General features: G+C 41.3%; 3 protein-coding genes and 1 long non-coding RNA gene across 4 annotated transcripts in view; all 4 read left to right on the forward strand.

Moving 5' to 3' along the window:
* LOC138968876 (ubiquitin carboxyl-terminal hydrolase 46-like) overlaps positions 1–15,723 on the forward strand; it is a 158,572-nt gene that overhangs the window by 100,228 nt on the left and 42,621 nt on the right. The gene's annotated exons all lie outside the window — the stretch shown is intronic.
* The window catches only part of LOC138968875 (replication factor C subunit 3-like), a 39,979-nt gene that overhangs the window by 7,299 nt on the left and 16,957 nt on the right, over positions 1–15,723 (forward strand). The gene's annotated exons all lie outside the window — the stretch shown is intronic.
* LOC138968868 (uncharacterized) lies at positions 3,161–6,572 on the forward strand. Its single transcript, XR_011456305.1, has 2 exons — positions 3,161–3,329; positions 5,013–6,572. It is a non-coding gene; the product is annotated as an uncharacterized lncRNA (long non-coding RNA).
* LOC138969618 (uncharacterized protein C17orf113-like) lies at positions 10,997–13,330 on the forward strand. The gene has a single exon (XM_070342478.1). It carries the CDS (start codon positions 11,288–11,290, stop codon positions 13,328–13,330), a length of 2,043 nt encoding a protein of 680 aa, XP_070198579.1. The 5' UTR covers positions 10,997–11,287.

Below are 15,723 nucleotides of genomic sequence, written 5' to 3' on the forward strand. Positions count from 1 at the left end.
TTGTTTCTGATTCACCAGCAACACTCTTGACATTTGAAACAGTGCATATCAGCTTGATTTTGTGAGAAAAAGTACTGCAACAGTGAGTTACTGGTGTTTCATTCAAGAACAAAAAAGTTTGTTTTTTTGTGCTTCAAATTGGATATTTTGCCTGGATATGAAGACAACAAAAGGTATGTACTTTCAAATGTTTCATATATTTTCTAAAAGAGTAAGTTCCAAACTTTGCAAAAACATAAAGGTATGTAACTTGTAAGGTTATCTCGTGTTGTTGATTTTTAATAATTTTGTCAAAATGGCTCTAAATCACGCGCTGGCAGGGAACACAGGGGAAATTTAGACGCGCCTTGAATGAGTTAATTAACGTTGTGAGGAACGCATGTGAAACATGTTTGAATGGATATTCAAATGCTGTGTGGATTACGCTCATTTATCTGAAAATACACCAAGTTTAGTTGAGAATAATTCAAGTGAAAAACAGGGGTTCCCAGGTCTGTGTAGAGCTAGAAGTCTTTGGTGTGGATACAAATGGGATTGTCTCTGTGTTTTGTAATGCCTTTGACATTGTTTTGGTAGAACACACACTCATGCAATGAGCATGCACGCACACACACATGCAGGAACATGGAACAGAGGCATTCCTAAACAAAACACAACTGGCATTCATCATAATTCATGCATACAAATGCCTAAGCAATCAAATTGAGAACATACTGGCATCCAAATTAACAAGCCTGTGACCCGTTTCTTTTCTCTTTTATTGCCTTGATTATTACACTTCACACTTTGCTGGTATGGTTATAGCTGAGAGTTTGTGATCAAGGCAAGGAAAGAAAACTTATTTAAAAAACAAACATGGGGGTACATGAAAATGAAAAAAAAGCATTACATAAACAATGTCAATTTATGAACACTCATAGATATTAATATTACAGTATTATGATACATAGCTGATGACTTTTTCAACTTCAGTGTAATTAAAAGAAAAAAGAATTTACAGAACTTTCAAGTTTTCAAGAGGTTTGGAATTTTTTTTCTTTTCGTTTGAGCTGTCTTTCCATGTATGATGTCATTTTTGTACTCTGTATGATTGATACTAATTACAATATGTAATCACTCTTTCTTTGTCCCTCTGACTCTTTCTCTCTCACTCTTTCTCTCTCACTCACTCACATCCACCTTGGAAGTTTGTGCGAGATTTCGCCGAGCGGGCAGGTCGGAGTTTTTGAGCTGCGCTTCAATTTAACCAAACGTTGCCAATAACTCTTCAAAATGACAGTCGTTGGCTTGCCAACTGCTGCAGAACAACCCTACAAGCCCTGCTCCACAACCACCAAGTCACATCGTGGAAAATCGCCGGCAATGGGAGCAACTTGACTTTTGTTGTCAGATTTGCACCGGCGACCAATGATGGCGACCAAGCTACACGCTACGTTCACAGTGTCACCCAGGAGAACACGGTCCAATGTTTTCGCAGAAAACCACCGAGCCAGATGAGAAGAGATAAGAAGAGAGCCAAGGAAAGAAAAGCAAAACGAGAAGAAGTGAAGGCAAGTGAACCTTTTAATGGGCCGCTATTTGAAACCACCCCCGAAAAAACTACTGTTTCATTTCCACACCGCAGAAGTAAACACACCTGACACAGACATCAACACGGTGATCGCTGCAAATTCACATGCAAACTGTAGTGACTCCAAGGTGTTGGCAAGTGGTGACCCATTTTGTGGTTATTCGGCAAACTTGCACGCAGAAGAGCACGGTTTTAAAATGCAGTCTAAATCAGCTGAACATATGACAACAGAAAGCGTGCCTGGAGAAAACTGTTTTGACCCAGCAGAGGATGATCCTTTAGACACGATTCCACTTCTCGTAGTTTACCGAAACTACGTGATTTGTGAGATGCGCACACCGCCGGAAACACGTCATTCCCGTACGACTTCCGGCCGCCATAGCAGCTTCTCCAAAATCCGGTCTTACTTTATCAGGTTAATCCTTCCTTTTAGGATCCTTTTTTCCTAACTTGACTGATTTATTCCTTCGGTTAACCATTTGTTTTGACCTGCGGTAAGTGTATTTTCCTTATTTGTTGTCGCAAATGCTTAGAATTTGTTCGAACAATGGACAGCACTGAATCAGTGCCTGAAATCCAAATCCACGCGGATGAAGTGGATCAATTGTTAGACTTGCCTTGTTCAAGTCAAAAGGACAAACATGTGTCAAACGAAAAAGAAGGGAAAAAAAAAAAAAAAGAATAAGAAAAAACCTCGGTTAGAGGCAGTGACCATTCCAATCAGCGATTGGAATAACATGAAAAAACAAAACGAACGTATCCTAGCGCTGCTAGGTCAGGGCCAAGGCCAGACCGAAGGCGAATCGCCTGATGATCATGGTTCGAAGTTGACACAAAGACAAAAGCGAAAAGCAGAGTCACAAGAATCTGGAGACGAATCTGATTCGTTCGAAGATTATGATGATCAAATAGAATCGATGATCAGAGTGAACGAAGGTGAAACTTGTGGTCAAACTTGTGGCACTAGTAATTCTGACACTGAAATGGCAGAAATAGAACAAGAGTTCGACAATGCTGAAAAGCTTGCACCAGAAATACCGGAAGGTATCGCGAAGCTGGTTGATGAGACCATGGCAAAAGGTCAAATTTCAGAAGAAAAAATGAAAGAAAAAATGAACAAGTATGCCAGACCTAAAAACTTGAAGGTTGTTGTTCCAAAGGTCAATCCGGAGATATGGTCAATACTTGACCGTGCAACAAGAGGTGCAGATTTGAAACTACAGCAGTATCAGAAAGCGCTGTGTACAGCGACCTATGCACTCACAAACATATGGAAAACCATACTGAAAAGTGAATCACCCGAAATTCGGGGACTCATGAAAGGTGTAGCAGATTCTATTGCACTTGTACAGAAAACAAACCATGATCTGTCAATTGACAGAAGGGGGAAAATTTCAAATGCTCAACTGAACAAAAAGTACAAAAAACTTGGTTCAGCTGAAGTTCCAATCACAGATATGTTGTTTGGCAATGACCTGAAAGCTGCATGTGCAAACATTGATACAACAGCTAGAATGGGCCTGGGTCTCAGTCAGTCAAGTGGAGTAAAAGGTCAAAAGTTTTTTCCACAAAACAATCCCTTTGCAAAAAACGATTGGAATTGGAGGCCAAGAGGTGCAGGAAGAACCTGGACACCAAGAGGCAGAATGAGAGGGAGAGGACCTTACCGTGCACGGGGCAGAATGAACTACCGCGGCAGCGGACGAACCGAGTGGCAACAAGGCCAGCAGTAGCTCCACTACCTTCTCTGCCAAAATCTGTAAGTAAAGATACAATACCTAACCGCCCTTTTGAAGCAGGTAGACTAAAAAAGTTTGTTCAAAAATGGGAAGAAATAACATCAGACCCATTTATTCTTGACATGGTGTGCGGTGCTGATATTCCAATAGATGAGTTTTCTGACTTAAATTCTGAAAATCTTTCTTACTTGAAAAATCAAGTACAAGGAAATCTATGGACAAAAATGGATTCGGAAATTGAAAAACTGTTATCCTTGGGAGTTATTGAAAAATCGGTGCATCAGGAAGATGAAATTATCTCCCCTGTTTTCATGGTCCCAAAACCTGATGGCTCCTACCGTCTCATTTTGAATCTAAAAAAGTTTAATGATTCAGTACAATATGAGCACTTTAAGATGGACAATCTTACGTCAGCAACTCAAATGATGATAAGAGGCTGCTACATGGCTTCAGTGGATCTCAGACATGCATACTACTCTGTACCAATAAAAGCAGAATGCAGGAAATACCTCAAATTCATGTGGAGAAACAAACTTTATCAGTATACCTGCTTCCCAAATGGACTAAGTAACTGCCCTCGTTATTTCACAAAGTTAATGAAACCAGTCTATGCCACACTCAGATCACAGGGATATTTATCCACTTCCTTTATTGATGATAGTTATCTGCAAGGTAATTCTTTTGAAGAGTGTGCAGAGAATGTGTCAAAGACAGTGAAATTACTCGATTCACTGGGATTTATTATCCACACAGAGAAATCAGTCCTCAAACCCTGCAAGAAACTGAGGTACTTGGGGTTTCTTTTAAACTCTGAAGATATGACAGTTACTTTACCCCTGGAAAGAAAGCAAAAAGTTGTGCTCGCATGTTCAGAACTCAAAAGAAAGAAGAGGGTGACCATAAGAGAACTGGCACAAGTTATAGGCCAGTTGGTAGCAACTTTTCCAGCTGTTCAGTGGGGCCCACTGTTTTATAGGAGTTTAGACAGACTGAAATCCACATCGTTAAAAATTTTCTGCAGGAAATTTTGAATCGCTGACAAGCTTGACAGATAAGACAACAGAAGAACTAGACTGGTGGATTGAAAATTTAGATTCCTCTTTTTTCCCCATTGAAAAAACTAATCCTGAAGTTGAAATCCAGACGGATGCTGCAAGTTCAGGTGGTTGGGGAGCTGTTTGTGGTCAAATTAAGACTGGAGGGCGATGGTCCGAAACAGAAATGAATTTGCACATCAATGTTCTAGAAATGATGGCAATTTTGTACGCTTTGAAAAGTTTCAAAGAAATGATCACAGGAAAACATGTAAAAGTCTTGACAGACAACACATGTGCAGTCTCCTATATATCCAATATGGGAGGATCGCGTTCTCCAGATTGCAATAACGTTGCAAAACAAATTTGGATGTGGTGCAAGGAAAATGGTATTTGGATATCAATTTCACATATCCCAGGAATACTGAATACAGAAGCTGACGTTTTGTCAAGACAATTCAATGATCGTACTGAGTGGAAATTGAATCATGATATTTTCTGCAAATTAAAAGATAGTCTGCTGAAGCCAGACATCGATCTATTTGCATCACGATTAAATTTTCAGATGAAACCATTCGTGTCCTGGATACCAGACCCAGAAGCCTTGGCCATTGATGCCTTTACCCAAGATTGGTCAAAATGGTTAATATATGCCTTTCCGCCTTTCAGCTTGCTGCAGAAAGTGCTCAACAAATGGCAGCGCGACAGAGCGGAAGGAATCTTGATCGTTCCAAAGTGGCCTACGGCAGTATGGTACCCCCAGATGTTGAAAATGCTGACACAAGAGCCTGTTCTTCTTCCAAAGGGAAAGCTTACCATTCATCTACCACATACGCAAGATGTGCATCCGCTCCACAGGACTCTGCAACTTCTGGCTTGTTGCTTATCAGGAAATCCCTTGAAGCAAGAGGAGTTCAAGGTGAGACTTTCCAAGTTATCTGGGCATCGTGGCGACCTTCAACCAGACAGCAGTATGCCTCCTACCTCAGCAGACGGAGCAAGTTTTGTGTGCAGTGCCAGTGTGATCCCCTTCGTCCGACTATAGATGAGGTGTTACAGTTCTTGACTAAGCTGTATGAAGATGGCTTAGGATACAGTGCTATAAACACTGCAAGGAGTGCACTATCTGCAGTGGTTATTCTACCAGACAATAAAACAGTAGGATGTCACCCTTTAGTAATTCGATTTCTAAAGGGAATCTTTGAACTGCGTACACCACAACCAAGATGCAATGAAACTTGGGATGTAGACAAAGTTTTGCAGTTTTTCAGAAACATGGGAGAAAATTCTGAACTTTCATTGAAGGATTTGACTTTAAAATTGTGTTCCTTGTTGTTGTTAATTACTGCCCACAGAGTGCAGACAATTCATTTGATCAGGTTGAGAAATATTTGTTTTCATGATGATGGATGTACAATTTACATAACTGAAAAGTTGAAGCAGTCTAGACCTGGCTTTCATCCAAAACCTTTGCAGTTACCGTTTTATACAGAAGACAAAACTTTGTGTGTGGTGACTTGTCTTCGACAGTACATTAATAGTACTGTAGAATTCAGATGTGAGAGTGATGAGACTGACCAGTTACTTTTGTGTTACCAACAGCCACATGGGCCAGCGGCGAAAGACACCATAGCTAGGTGGCTAAAAACTGTCCTCATACGCGCAGGAATTACAAATTTTGCACCCCACAGCTTTCGGGGCGCATCATCTTCAGCAATGTTCAAGTCGGGTGTTGCTGTTGAAGATATTTTGAAAGTGGCAGGCTGGTCAAATGTATCCACTTTCAAAAAGTTCTATAACAAACCACTGGAAAGTAAAGATAAATCAAACACTATCTTAAACTATTATGCGAAAGTTGGAAAATAAAAAACTTCCAGCTCAGTAATCTAAGTTTGATTACATTCTGATAATTTGCATTGGGAAAGGTTAAAATTCAAGACAAGGGAGCTAACAAATGGAGATCTAGAGACAATTATCTCCCTGTCTCCATGTAAAAGAAAATGCAAATGGTTTTGTGGACAATTGATCCATTGTTTTCAAATGTGTTGCAGTGTTTATTGTTTCTTTGGTTATGAAGAAATTGCAATTCCCATTATGAATGGAAAATAAATGCATCACTTATTTTTGTAATACATGGTTGTTTTCAAACAATGTATGTTTGGTGCAAAAGCCAAGACAGATGTTCACTATTCTCATGTTGTCCTTTGAGAATAAATGTTTGATATTTAACTTTAGTGTGACTTCGATTATTCCTTTGTTTGAATTATAATCTTTAATCAACCAACTTTAAAATCTCACAAATCACGTAGTTTCGGTAAACTACGAGAAGTGGAATTCAAAACATAAACGAGTACTCACCTGAGTCGAAGTTTGTGTAGAATTCCACGATGTAGTTTACAGGAACGGAGGGATATGTGCCCGCCCTTCAGTTTCACCCTCCCCATTAAAGGAAATAAGATAATTTATCAAATGTAAATGCAACTAAAACATTTTTGGTTGCTTAAAGATAAGTCAGATCATCTGATATGGTTATATCAGATGACCTGAGCTGTGAAAAATGGCGTGTTTCCGGCGGTGTGCGCATCTCACATATCCCTCCGTTCCTGTAAACTACATCGTGGAATTCTACACAAACTTCGACTCAGGTGAGTACTCGTTTATGTTTTGAATTAAAAAGTACACTGGGACAATCATGGACAGGCGCAGGAACAACACACTTCACAGAATTGTGACAAATGACAACTCTAAAGAACCTCTGTATATTTTCGAGACGGACGATTGAGTGATATTCTGGTTCATCAAGCAGGGTTCGAAGAACATGATTCCAGAAGAACTGGGCTACATGCAGCAGCTTGCCTCGAGGAGACCAGTGGAAAGATGGAAGATACACCAGCACCATCTACGGCAAATCCAAGCAAGACAGAAGATACTTATTGACCTGATCCGGTTCTACCCCGGTTAACACACGTTTCGCGATCGAACCTGAAATCGTGTGTATTGTGAAAGACCATGGGCATTGAACGGACATTTTAGCCTTGTTCAGAGCGCGACACACCTGACATGTAATGTCAGTTTGAACGGACACTCACATTCGTGTAATTTCTGTAACTTTGTACGCTTTTGGTTTCGATATTTGAGTGTTTAAATACCCTTCCCCAAAGACATCCCCACTTGCAATGGGCATATTGCCTAGCAATTTAACCATTCTGACTTCACATCCACCTTTATGTCAGTTTTGTGTTCATAAAATGAAGCGTATGAGTACAAGGTATGTATATATTTTAAAAAAATGTAGATGAACAAAAAGTAAAGCAATCCATTAAAACTTTCATTCATATTTTAAACTTTACAAGTACGAAAGACAACAGCCTCACAAATGATTAACAACCAAATTGTTAAAGTCAAACATCTGTCTCCAGTTACCCAAGCCTTGTTGTAGTAGAAGCTTACAGAGCTAAATTAAGCCTTGCCAGCACCATAAACTAGTGTAACAATATATCTGCCCCTCGCTGATATTGGCCTTTAATAAAGTGTGTATGGCTGCATGCGATTGCACAACCTTTCAATACTGAAATGATATCACATACTCTTCTTTGACAAGGTAAACAGAAAAATCCTCATCATTTGCAATTTCACTTCTGAAACAAGCACTTTCTTCGGCGCACATGAACAGGTTATATGGCTAAACAATGCTTGGATACAGTTCTGAGTCTAAGTCATTATTTGCATACAGACCTGGGAACCCATACGATTTCGCCATATTTTGTACGCATGATTGTCAAGAATACGATCAGTACGGTCAGTGGAAAAAAAATACGACCAGATACATTCCTAGACTACTTTTCTTCACAAGCCCATCTCGAAGCCGATCCAGTGTTTTGACACATGATTACAGTTTTTGTCAGTAAACATTGAAAAAATGCATTTGTTTTAAATGTATAGGTAAACTTAATTAATGGTGTGACGGACGCGTGTGAAGCATGCTTTGATCATGGATGTTCATATGCCGTGTGGAGTACGCTCATTTTTCTGAAAATACACCAAGTTTGTTTGAGAATACTCAAGTGCAAAACAGGGGTTCCCAGGTCTGTGCATATAATGAGTTATAAAAAGACCAAACAATACTGTACTCACGTGTTTAACGAAGACGAAACAAATAACAAAGTATAATAATATTTATCATGTACAACATTATAATGAGTTACTCGTGTAAGTGGGTGTGAACACGCATGCACGCACACAAACGTGTGCACACACACACACACACACACACACACACACACACACACACACACACACACACACACACACACACACACACACACACACACACACACACATATCTGACTTTGCTATTGAAATCATGTTTTACTTTTGTGTGTGTGATTTTTATGGTATTTTTACCCTTCAGTCCAGTTCATCTTACAAAAATACACGATTATTGTGTATAGAAAGTGGATGATATTGTGATAACCGGTGGAAGGTACTGGTATTGATTGTAAAATATGATGCAGATTGTTTTTAACAAATCTCACTTTGCAAGCAGATATCTCTTGAAATGACAGGTTTGTTTGGAAAGATTGAAACACTTTTTGTTTTTTGTGGGAGGGGGGCATGTTTTCTTTTTCATCCGTGAATGCTATGGAGACAGATTGTTCTGGTCATAGCAATTACCTTGCAATGCAGTGCAAGGAAATGTAACTCATTTTCACACTTATTGACTTAATGAGAATGGTGCTTCTTGCCCTTATCCGCTTTCACCCTCTCCAGCCCTGAATTATAACGACAATAATAATAATAAATCCAAGCACTGTACAGTTCCAAATTTTAAAGAAACAACTAACAAACAAAAAAGACATAAAAGAACAATTGTGAGAGAAAAACCAACAACATACAAATCACACAGGTACCATTTGTCACAAGGGTGGACTGCAGAGCTTTTGAAAAAATATCACCAGGAGTGGGAGTCAAACCCCATACAGCAACATGAGAGACAAGCGCTCTGACCACAATGCCACTTGGTACCATAGTGGATATTATTAAGCGATTCGTCTGAAGTATTGCGCAAAAATTTGCAATAGATAAGTTTAGGTCCAATTTGAGGCGAATTGGACAAGGAACACCCAAACAATAAGCGAAGAAAAGCATGTGTGAGCGCTTTATCGCTTATAACTCCAACATTTGAGTAGCGATACCCTAAAAAAATAAAAATCCCCTACAGATATGCCATGGACCTTTATACAATAGATTAGATCTCTCTTCACATGAGTGGTTTGTCGTTCATTGTTCCGATACATGTAAGGTTCACGCTGTTTGCACAAGGATGGTGTATTCAGTACACTTTTTCACATGAGAAGAAAACTGAAAGGAAACCAAATTTTTTGATCAATTGGGTGGTGGTCCATTTGGAGAGGATTTTCAGGAGATGCTGGGTCTCCACTGTATAGCACAATGCACTGTTAATCTTTAAAAACCGGCGCTGCTTTCCACTGGGAGATGTCCCTTTGTATTTGGGTCAGATGGGCGAGGACTTCTGGAGTTTTCTCTAGCTGAGTGGACTCCTTAAGGGCCACGTCTTTGGAACGACTGAAGATGTTAGAGCCGGGGGGTTGCCCTGCGATGGCTTTGCCCACAAAGCTTTCCGTTTCACTCTTCAGGGTAGTTGGGATGTTATGGGGATCAGACACCAGGACGTTCAAGTCAGGGGAGCTTGCTGCGTTGTATTGTAGGAACCCTTCAAAGCTGGTTTTCATTCTGTGGTTGAAAAACTCCTGGATACGATGAGGGACTTGTAGGGTTGCGCAGTCGGGAAGATCCTGTACACTCCTCAGAAACGTACACTGTTCTTCCTTCAGGGTGGAGAGCTGGCTTTCCATTTCAACCATGGATGTCGTTTGTAGAATGGCCTTTTTCGCTTTTTGGTCTAGATTTGAAAGCGCTTTTATACGTTGATCTTTAATGAGTGCAATCAACTGGTTTGCGTGATCGTTCACAGTGTCTTTAAGGCTCTCTGCCTTTTCATGGAGAGATTTCCTGTGTTTTTTTGCTTTGCCGATTGAAGATTGAAGGCAGCCAAGCAAATTTTTTTCCACAGCACCGAGTACTCTAGAACTGATTTGTTTAATTTCTGCAGCTACAGTTCCCAGTTCAGGCGTTGAACATTTTTTGTGAGCGTTCTTGATGCAAGTCTGGCAGACGAGGCAGTCGTGGATGAGGCAGTAGTTGTAACACCTTTTCCCTGCGTGACTTACACATCCCTGTGACTCGGCCGACTGGTAATATGCACTTTGGTTTGCCACACTGAGTCTTGCATTCAAATTGTTTCTCCTTCGGCGGCCCGGTGGCAGCAGTGGTTGATAGTGGTGTTCCTGTGATACTCCACTGCCACTGCCACTGCCACTGTCACTGCCCAGGGATCGCGTTTACCGGTAATTTCCGGTATTTTACCGGTTAAGATTCGCCAATACCGGAAAAAAAAGTGGATGTCGGTCAGACGTACCGATTGTTATTTGGTTTGACCGGTAAAAAAAAAAAGTAGTAATTACAAAAATCGTTTGTCAGTACGAGAGAGAAAGAGAGAGAAAGAGAGAGAGAGAGAGAGAGAGAGAGAGAGAGAGAGAGAGAGAGAGAGAGAGAGAGAGAGAGAGGAGAGAGAGAGATTTGGATGGCTTGTTGTGACAGCGCTGCCGCTACAATGTTGCGATTATGTCTCCATTGATGACACTTGATGTCAAGGTGTCAAACATGACGTCAAAAATCAGACATCATACTTTTCGCGCCAAGTTTCTTTCGGTTCCCGGTCCATCGTAAAATCTTTCAGTTTATGTTATAAGGGACGGCGTCTAACTATAGCCGACATAGCATCATACTGGGAAATCACGTACTCACACCAGCTTAGATCTTTGTCTACATACAGTTGATTATTGTGAGGCGAGTCGATTGCGATGAAGAAGCAACGATCTTTACTGTCTTTTCTACCCCCAAGAGGTGAGAAAAGGCCTTTGAATGAAGGAACTGAAAGTGAAAGTACTTCACGGCCTAGTACATCTGCAGAGCCCGAGTCTCAAGCGGCGGCAAAGAAACCAACATCGGCATCTTCCACTGTCAAACGATTTCAGGAAAAATGGTGCAAAGAGTTTCTGTGGTTGCGGACAGAGGGGGAGGGGGAGAACTTTCTCATGTTTTGTGAAGACTGCAAAAAAACACGTCAAAAAAATGGTTACACAAGAGGTTGTCAAAATTTTCAACATTCATCTCTCGAAGACCATTCAAAATCGCTAAGTCATAGAAATGCTGTTGGAACATCAGATAAGCAACTTTCGATGAAACCTGTATCTGAGCAAGCCAAACAAAGTGAGAACGAGTGTCTCAATGCACAGATTCGGACAGTCCTATACATGGCTCAAGAAAATATTGCCGCGTCCAAGTTTGAAAGCCTACTGAATCTGCAACGTGAAAATGGTTGCTCATCACTCAGTGCCGGGGTAACTTACAAACACCATGAGACTGTAGCTGATATGGAAGAAGCTCTTTTGTCTGTAACAAAACAGGAACTGAGAGAAAAGATTGATCGAAGTGATTATGTGGGAATTGTGATTGATGAGACACTTAACTGTACGTTGGACAAAAAACTCATTGTCTTTGCACGCATCGTTTTGGATGGCACCCCTGAAACTGTATTTCTTGGAAATTATACCATCGATAATGGTACCGCAGAATGTGTGTATGCAAAAGTTCAGGAGGTGTTGAGGGAATGGGGCATCGACGAAGATCACCCTCGCCTTGCAGGGTTAGCTTCAGATGGAGCATCAGTTATGACTGGACAAATCACGGGTGTTGGGGTGCGAATGAAGGAAAAACAAGCAAAGCTTATTCATGTGCACTGTATTGCTCACAGGACAGCACTAGCCACGAAAGATGCAACAAACAGTGTTGAAACAGTCGCAGATTATCGTCTCTGCCTGCAGAATTTGTTCAAGCTGTACAGAGCATCGGGTGATCGGACACACAGATTGAAGCAACTGTGCGATGCTCTTGATGAGGTCGAGTACAAATGTCTAAAACACCCAATAAGTGTGCGGTGGCTGAGCTTGGGCAAGGCTGTGGATGCTGTGAAACAAACTTATCCAGCCCTTATTCTGGAACTTGAAGAAGAAGGTCAGCGTGGGAACACTTCGGCAGTTGGACTACTGAAGAAAGCAAAAATGTTTATCTTTGTTGCGATTACCTACATGTTGGCGGATGTCATTCCCGTCATCGATCGGCTGAATCTCACTTTTCAGAAAGATAACGTCAATCCGTCTACAATAAAGCCCATGGTGGAAAGCACCACACACATGCTGACACAACTTCTTGACACACCAGGAGACAACGAACGAGAGTTTTCTAACTCACTGCAGGGAGCAACATTCAACACCACAACTCTCACCCATCTTCACAACAGAGGACAGTACGAAAGAGTACGTAGAGAGTTTATTCAGGGTCTGATTGATGCATTGCGCCGTCGCTTCCCACAGACTGAAGTGACTATTTTGTCAGCGCTGGCAACCGTCTTTGATGTGGAGCGTTATCCTGGGGCTGATAGATTAGCAGGGTATGGACAGGCCGAGATGGATGTGCTGAGACGGCATTACACAGCTGTGATCAACCCAGAACGAGCACAGCGCAACTTTTTACCCTTCAAGACTGCAGTCACAAATTATGGCGCGACATCTTTCGACACCGTGTGCAGGTGTGTGATCAGGTATGACCAATTTCCTGACTTTGGCGAGCTTGCCAAACTAGCTCTGGTCATCCCAGTATCTAGCGTGTACGCAGAGCGAGGATTCAGTGTGCAAAACCTCATCAAAACAAAAGGGAGAAACCGCCTGAATGAAGACCGTGTCAACCGCCTGATGATGCTTCGCTGGCACAGCAAGTCACTCAGGGATTTTGACATCGGCTCTGCGCGTGAAAACTTTTTGACAACAAAGACTAGGCGAAAGTGAAACTGTAACAGTAAGTAACTAGTGAGTAAGTCTTCCAGTTGCGTGATTACTATTTGCTTTCCTATTTTATTTCGGAAGTCTCTCTCTCTCTCTCTCTCTCTCTCTCTCTCTCTCTCTCTCTCTCACAGCGGCTGCTGATGTGTCACTGTCAAGTTGTGCGACAGTTGCTTTGAAAGGGGGGGGGGGGGGGAGAAAAAACGTCCGCATATCACTGACATTGATAAACATTGATTTAATGTATTGTAAGTCATTGTTTGTCTTTTACTGGTTGCCTTGGCAAGCTTACCGATTTTCGTGAGAGCCTTGTAGCCAGCTCATGACGTCATACCGGTTTGAAAAATACCTAGCGCGATCACTGCTGCCGTTGTCTTGTGGGGGTGGAAGTGGAGGAATCAAAGATAAATTTACCCTCCCATCTCCAACGCGTGGAATAGGTGGAATTACTGTGAAGCTTCTCCTTAGAGGCGGCATGTGTTGTGTGTCAGCTCTGTTAGACATGGCCGATTCCAAGCGTTCTGTAGGTCAAGTTAAAAAGCTGCTGTAGGTTGCCGCTGACAGTTTTCGCAATTACTGATACTCTACCTGGGACTGCAGATTGTTGCCGTATTGTAGTTTACAACACTTCAGGCTTCAAAAAGAAGAAGAATGTCGAAAAATTACGCAGGCAACCAAGAAATTATTACTTCAACTGTGTCTAGTTTGAATTTAATATCAAACACACTCTGACCTGATGCACAATGCTTTTCGCTGTCTCACTTTCAGTATTCATTTGCAGAGTAACGTCACTTCTCTGTGCAAGATAGCAAAGTGGACAAGGTGTTGATCACTCAATTGATCTCCCAGCAAGAACTGTAGATAAGACAGTCAAGGGTTCCGTGTTATTCTCAATGCTGACAGTTTGTTTCAAATAATCCTCTTCCTGGTTACTTGGTTGTTTCTCCAGTAAAGAAAGTACAGTGCTACCTGTAATGAAAAACAGCCTTCGGCGAACAAAAAAGGTCAACACATTGCATGTGTCCTTTCATGAGGAGTCTTTGTGTTTAATTGTTTGTTTGTTCGTTCATGGGCTGAAACTCCCATGGCTTTTACGTGTATGACCGTTTTTACCCCGCCATTTAGGCAGCCATACACCGCTTTCGGAGGAAGCATGCTGGGTATTTTCGTGTTTCTATAACCCACCGAACTCTGACATGGATTACAGGATCTTTTTCTGCGCGTATCGTCTACTATGGGGTGGGTGATCCCGTTTGTACTGTACACAAGGCTGTTTCGTTATGCGATGATTAGAGTGTTTAGGGTAGCCAAGTGCACTTGGCTACACATAGATCGTCGTCCTCCCGAACAAAATTCCTTTGTATGTCATCAGGAATTTTGGATTCTGGGCACGGAAATCCTTTCATGCAATGACGTCAGCGCCTTTCGGCGATTGGTCAATGCATTTCGGAGCCAGACAACAACATAATCTCGTTCACGCTTCAAATTAAAGCTACTTGATATTGCTTTCCAAACTTATACGGAGTAAACGTGAGAAAAGGGTCAGTTATTAACTTAACTTGCCTCGAACAATGAGATAAAGAGCATGTACAGTACAGTGTATCTAAGACTGAACTCAGAAATTTGAGCCGAGTCAATACTGATCCCCACGCTCGAGAACTCACGTGTAATATTTGAAGTTAAAATCTTCCTCGCCAACCATGAGACAGATTAGCGCAGTTGGTAAAGCCTTACATTGGTGGTCACGGGTTTGATCCTCTTCGACTGCAAATTTGTTTTTAAAATTTCTGAACTTGTAATTCTTGTATTTTATTAATTCCAAACCTTTTGGATGATCTAATGAATCAAAATAATCAAAAAGTTGCATAATTATTGAGTACTTCCAGCGGACAACTCCCCAGAATTACCCATTCTATTCTTTAGAAACATCGGTTTTTGTGAAATGCCCTATGGGTATCACTGCGACAACATGTAATGGTGAGATCAAGAAAACATACAAAACACAAATACGAACGGAGAAACTCGAAAATCGACGAGTCGACACATGCTCCAGAACCCATGTACAATGTGTGTTTGCAGTTCACCTTTTATTTTCACGCCTGGGAATTGTGTGCATGGTTGGAACGCTATCCCCCTGTCCTGGCGGTCTCAGGTTTGAGTCCGGTAAATGGCAAGATTTGTTGAAAACTTTTTTCTCTCAATTTTTCAACTTTTTCTTCTTCTTTTCTGAAATCTTTATTCTTGTATTTTATTCATTTTGATTTATTCCAAAGGTTTTGACTCGTGTACTGAAAATTGAATATAGTGCGTAAGTGCTCGTGAACAGCTTTCCCAGAATCCGGTATTCTATTAGTACGGAATACCCCCAAGAAAAGGTCAAAGGGCATAATGTATCACCA

The sequence above is a fragment of the Littorina saxatilis genome, linkage group LG6 (assembly GCF_037325665.1).
Source record: "Littorina saxatilis isolate snail1 linkage group LG6, US_GU_Lsax_2.0, whole genome shotgun sequence".
NCBI lineage: Eukaryota > Metazoa > Mollusca > Gastropoda > Littorinimorpha > Littorinidae > Littorina > Littorina saxatilis.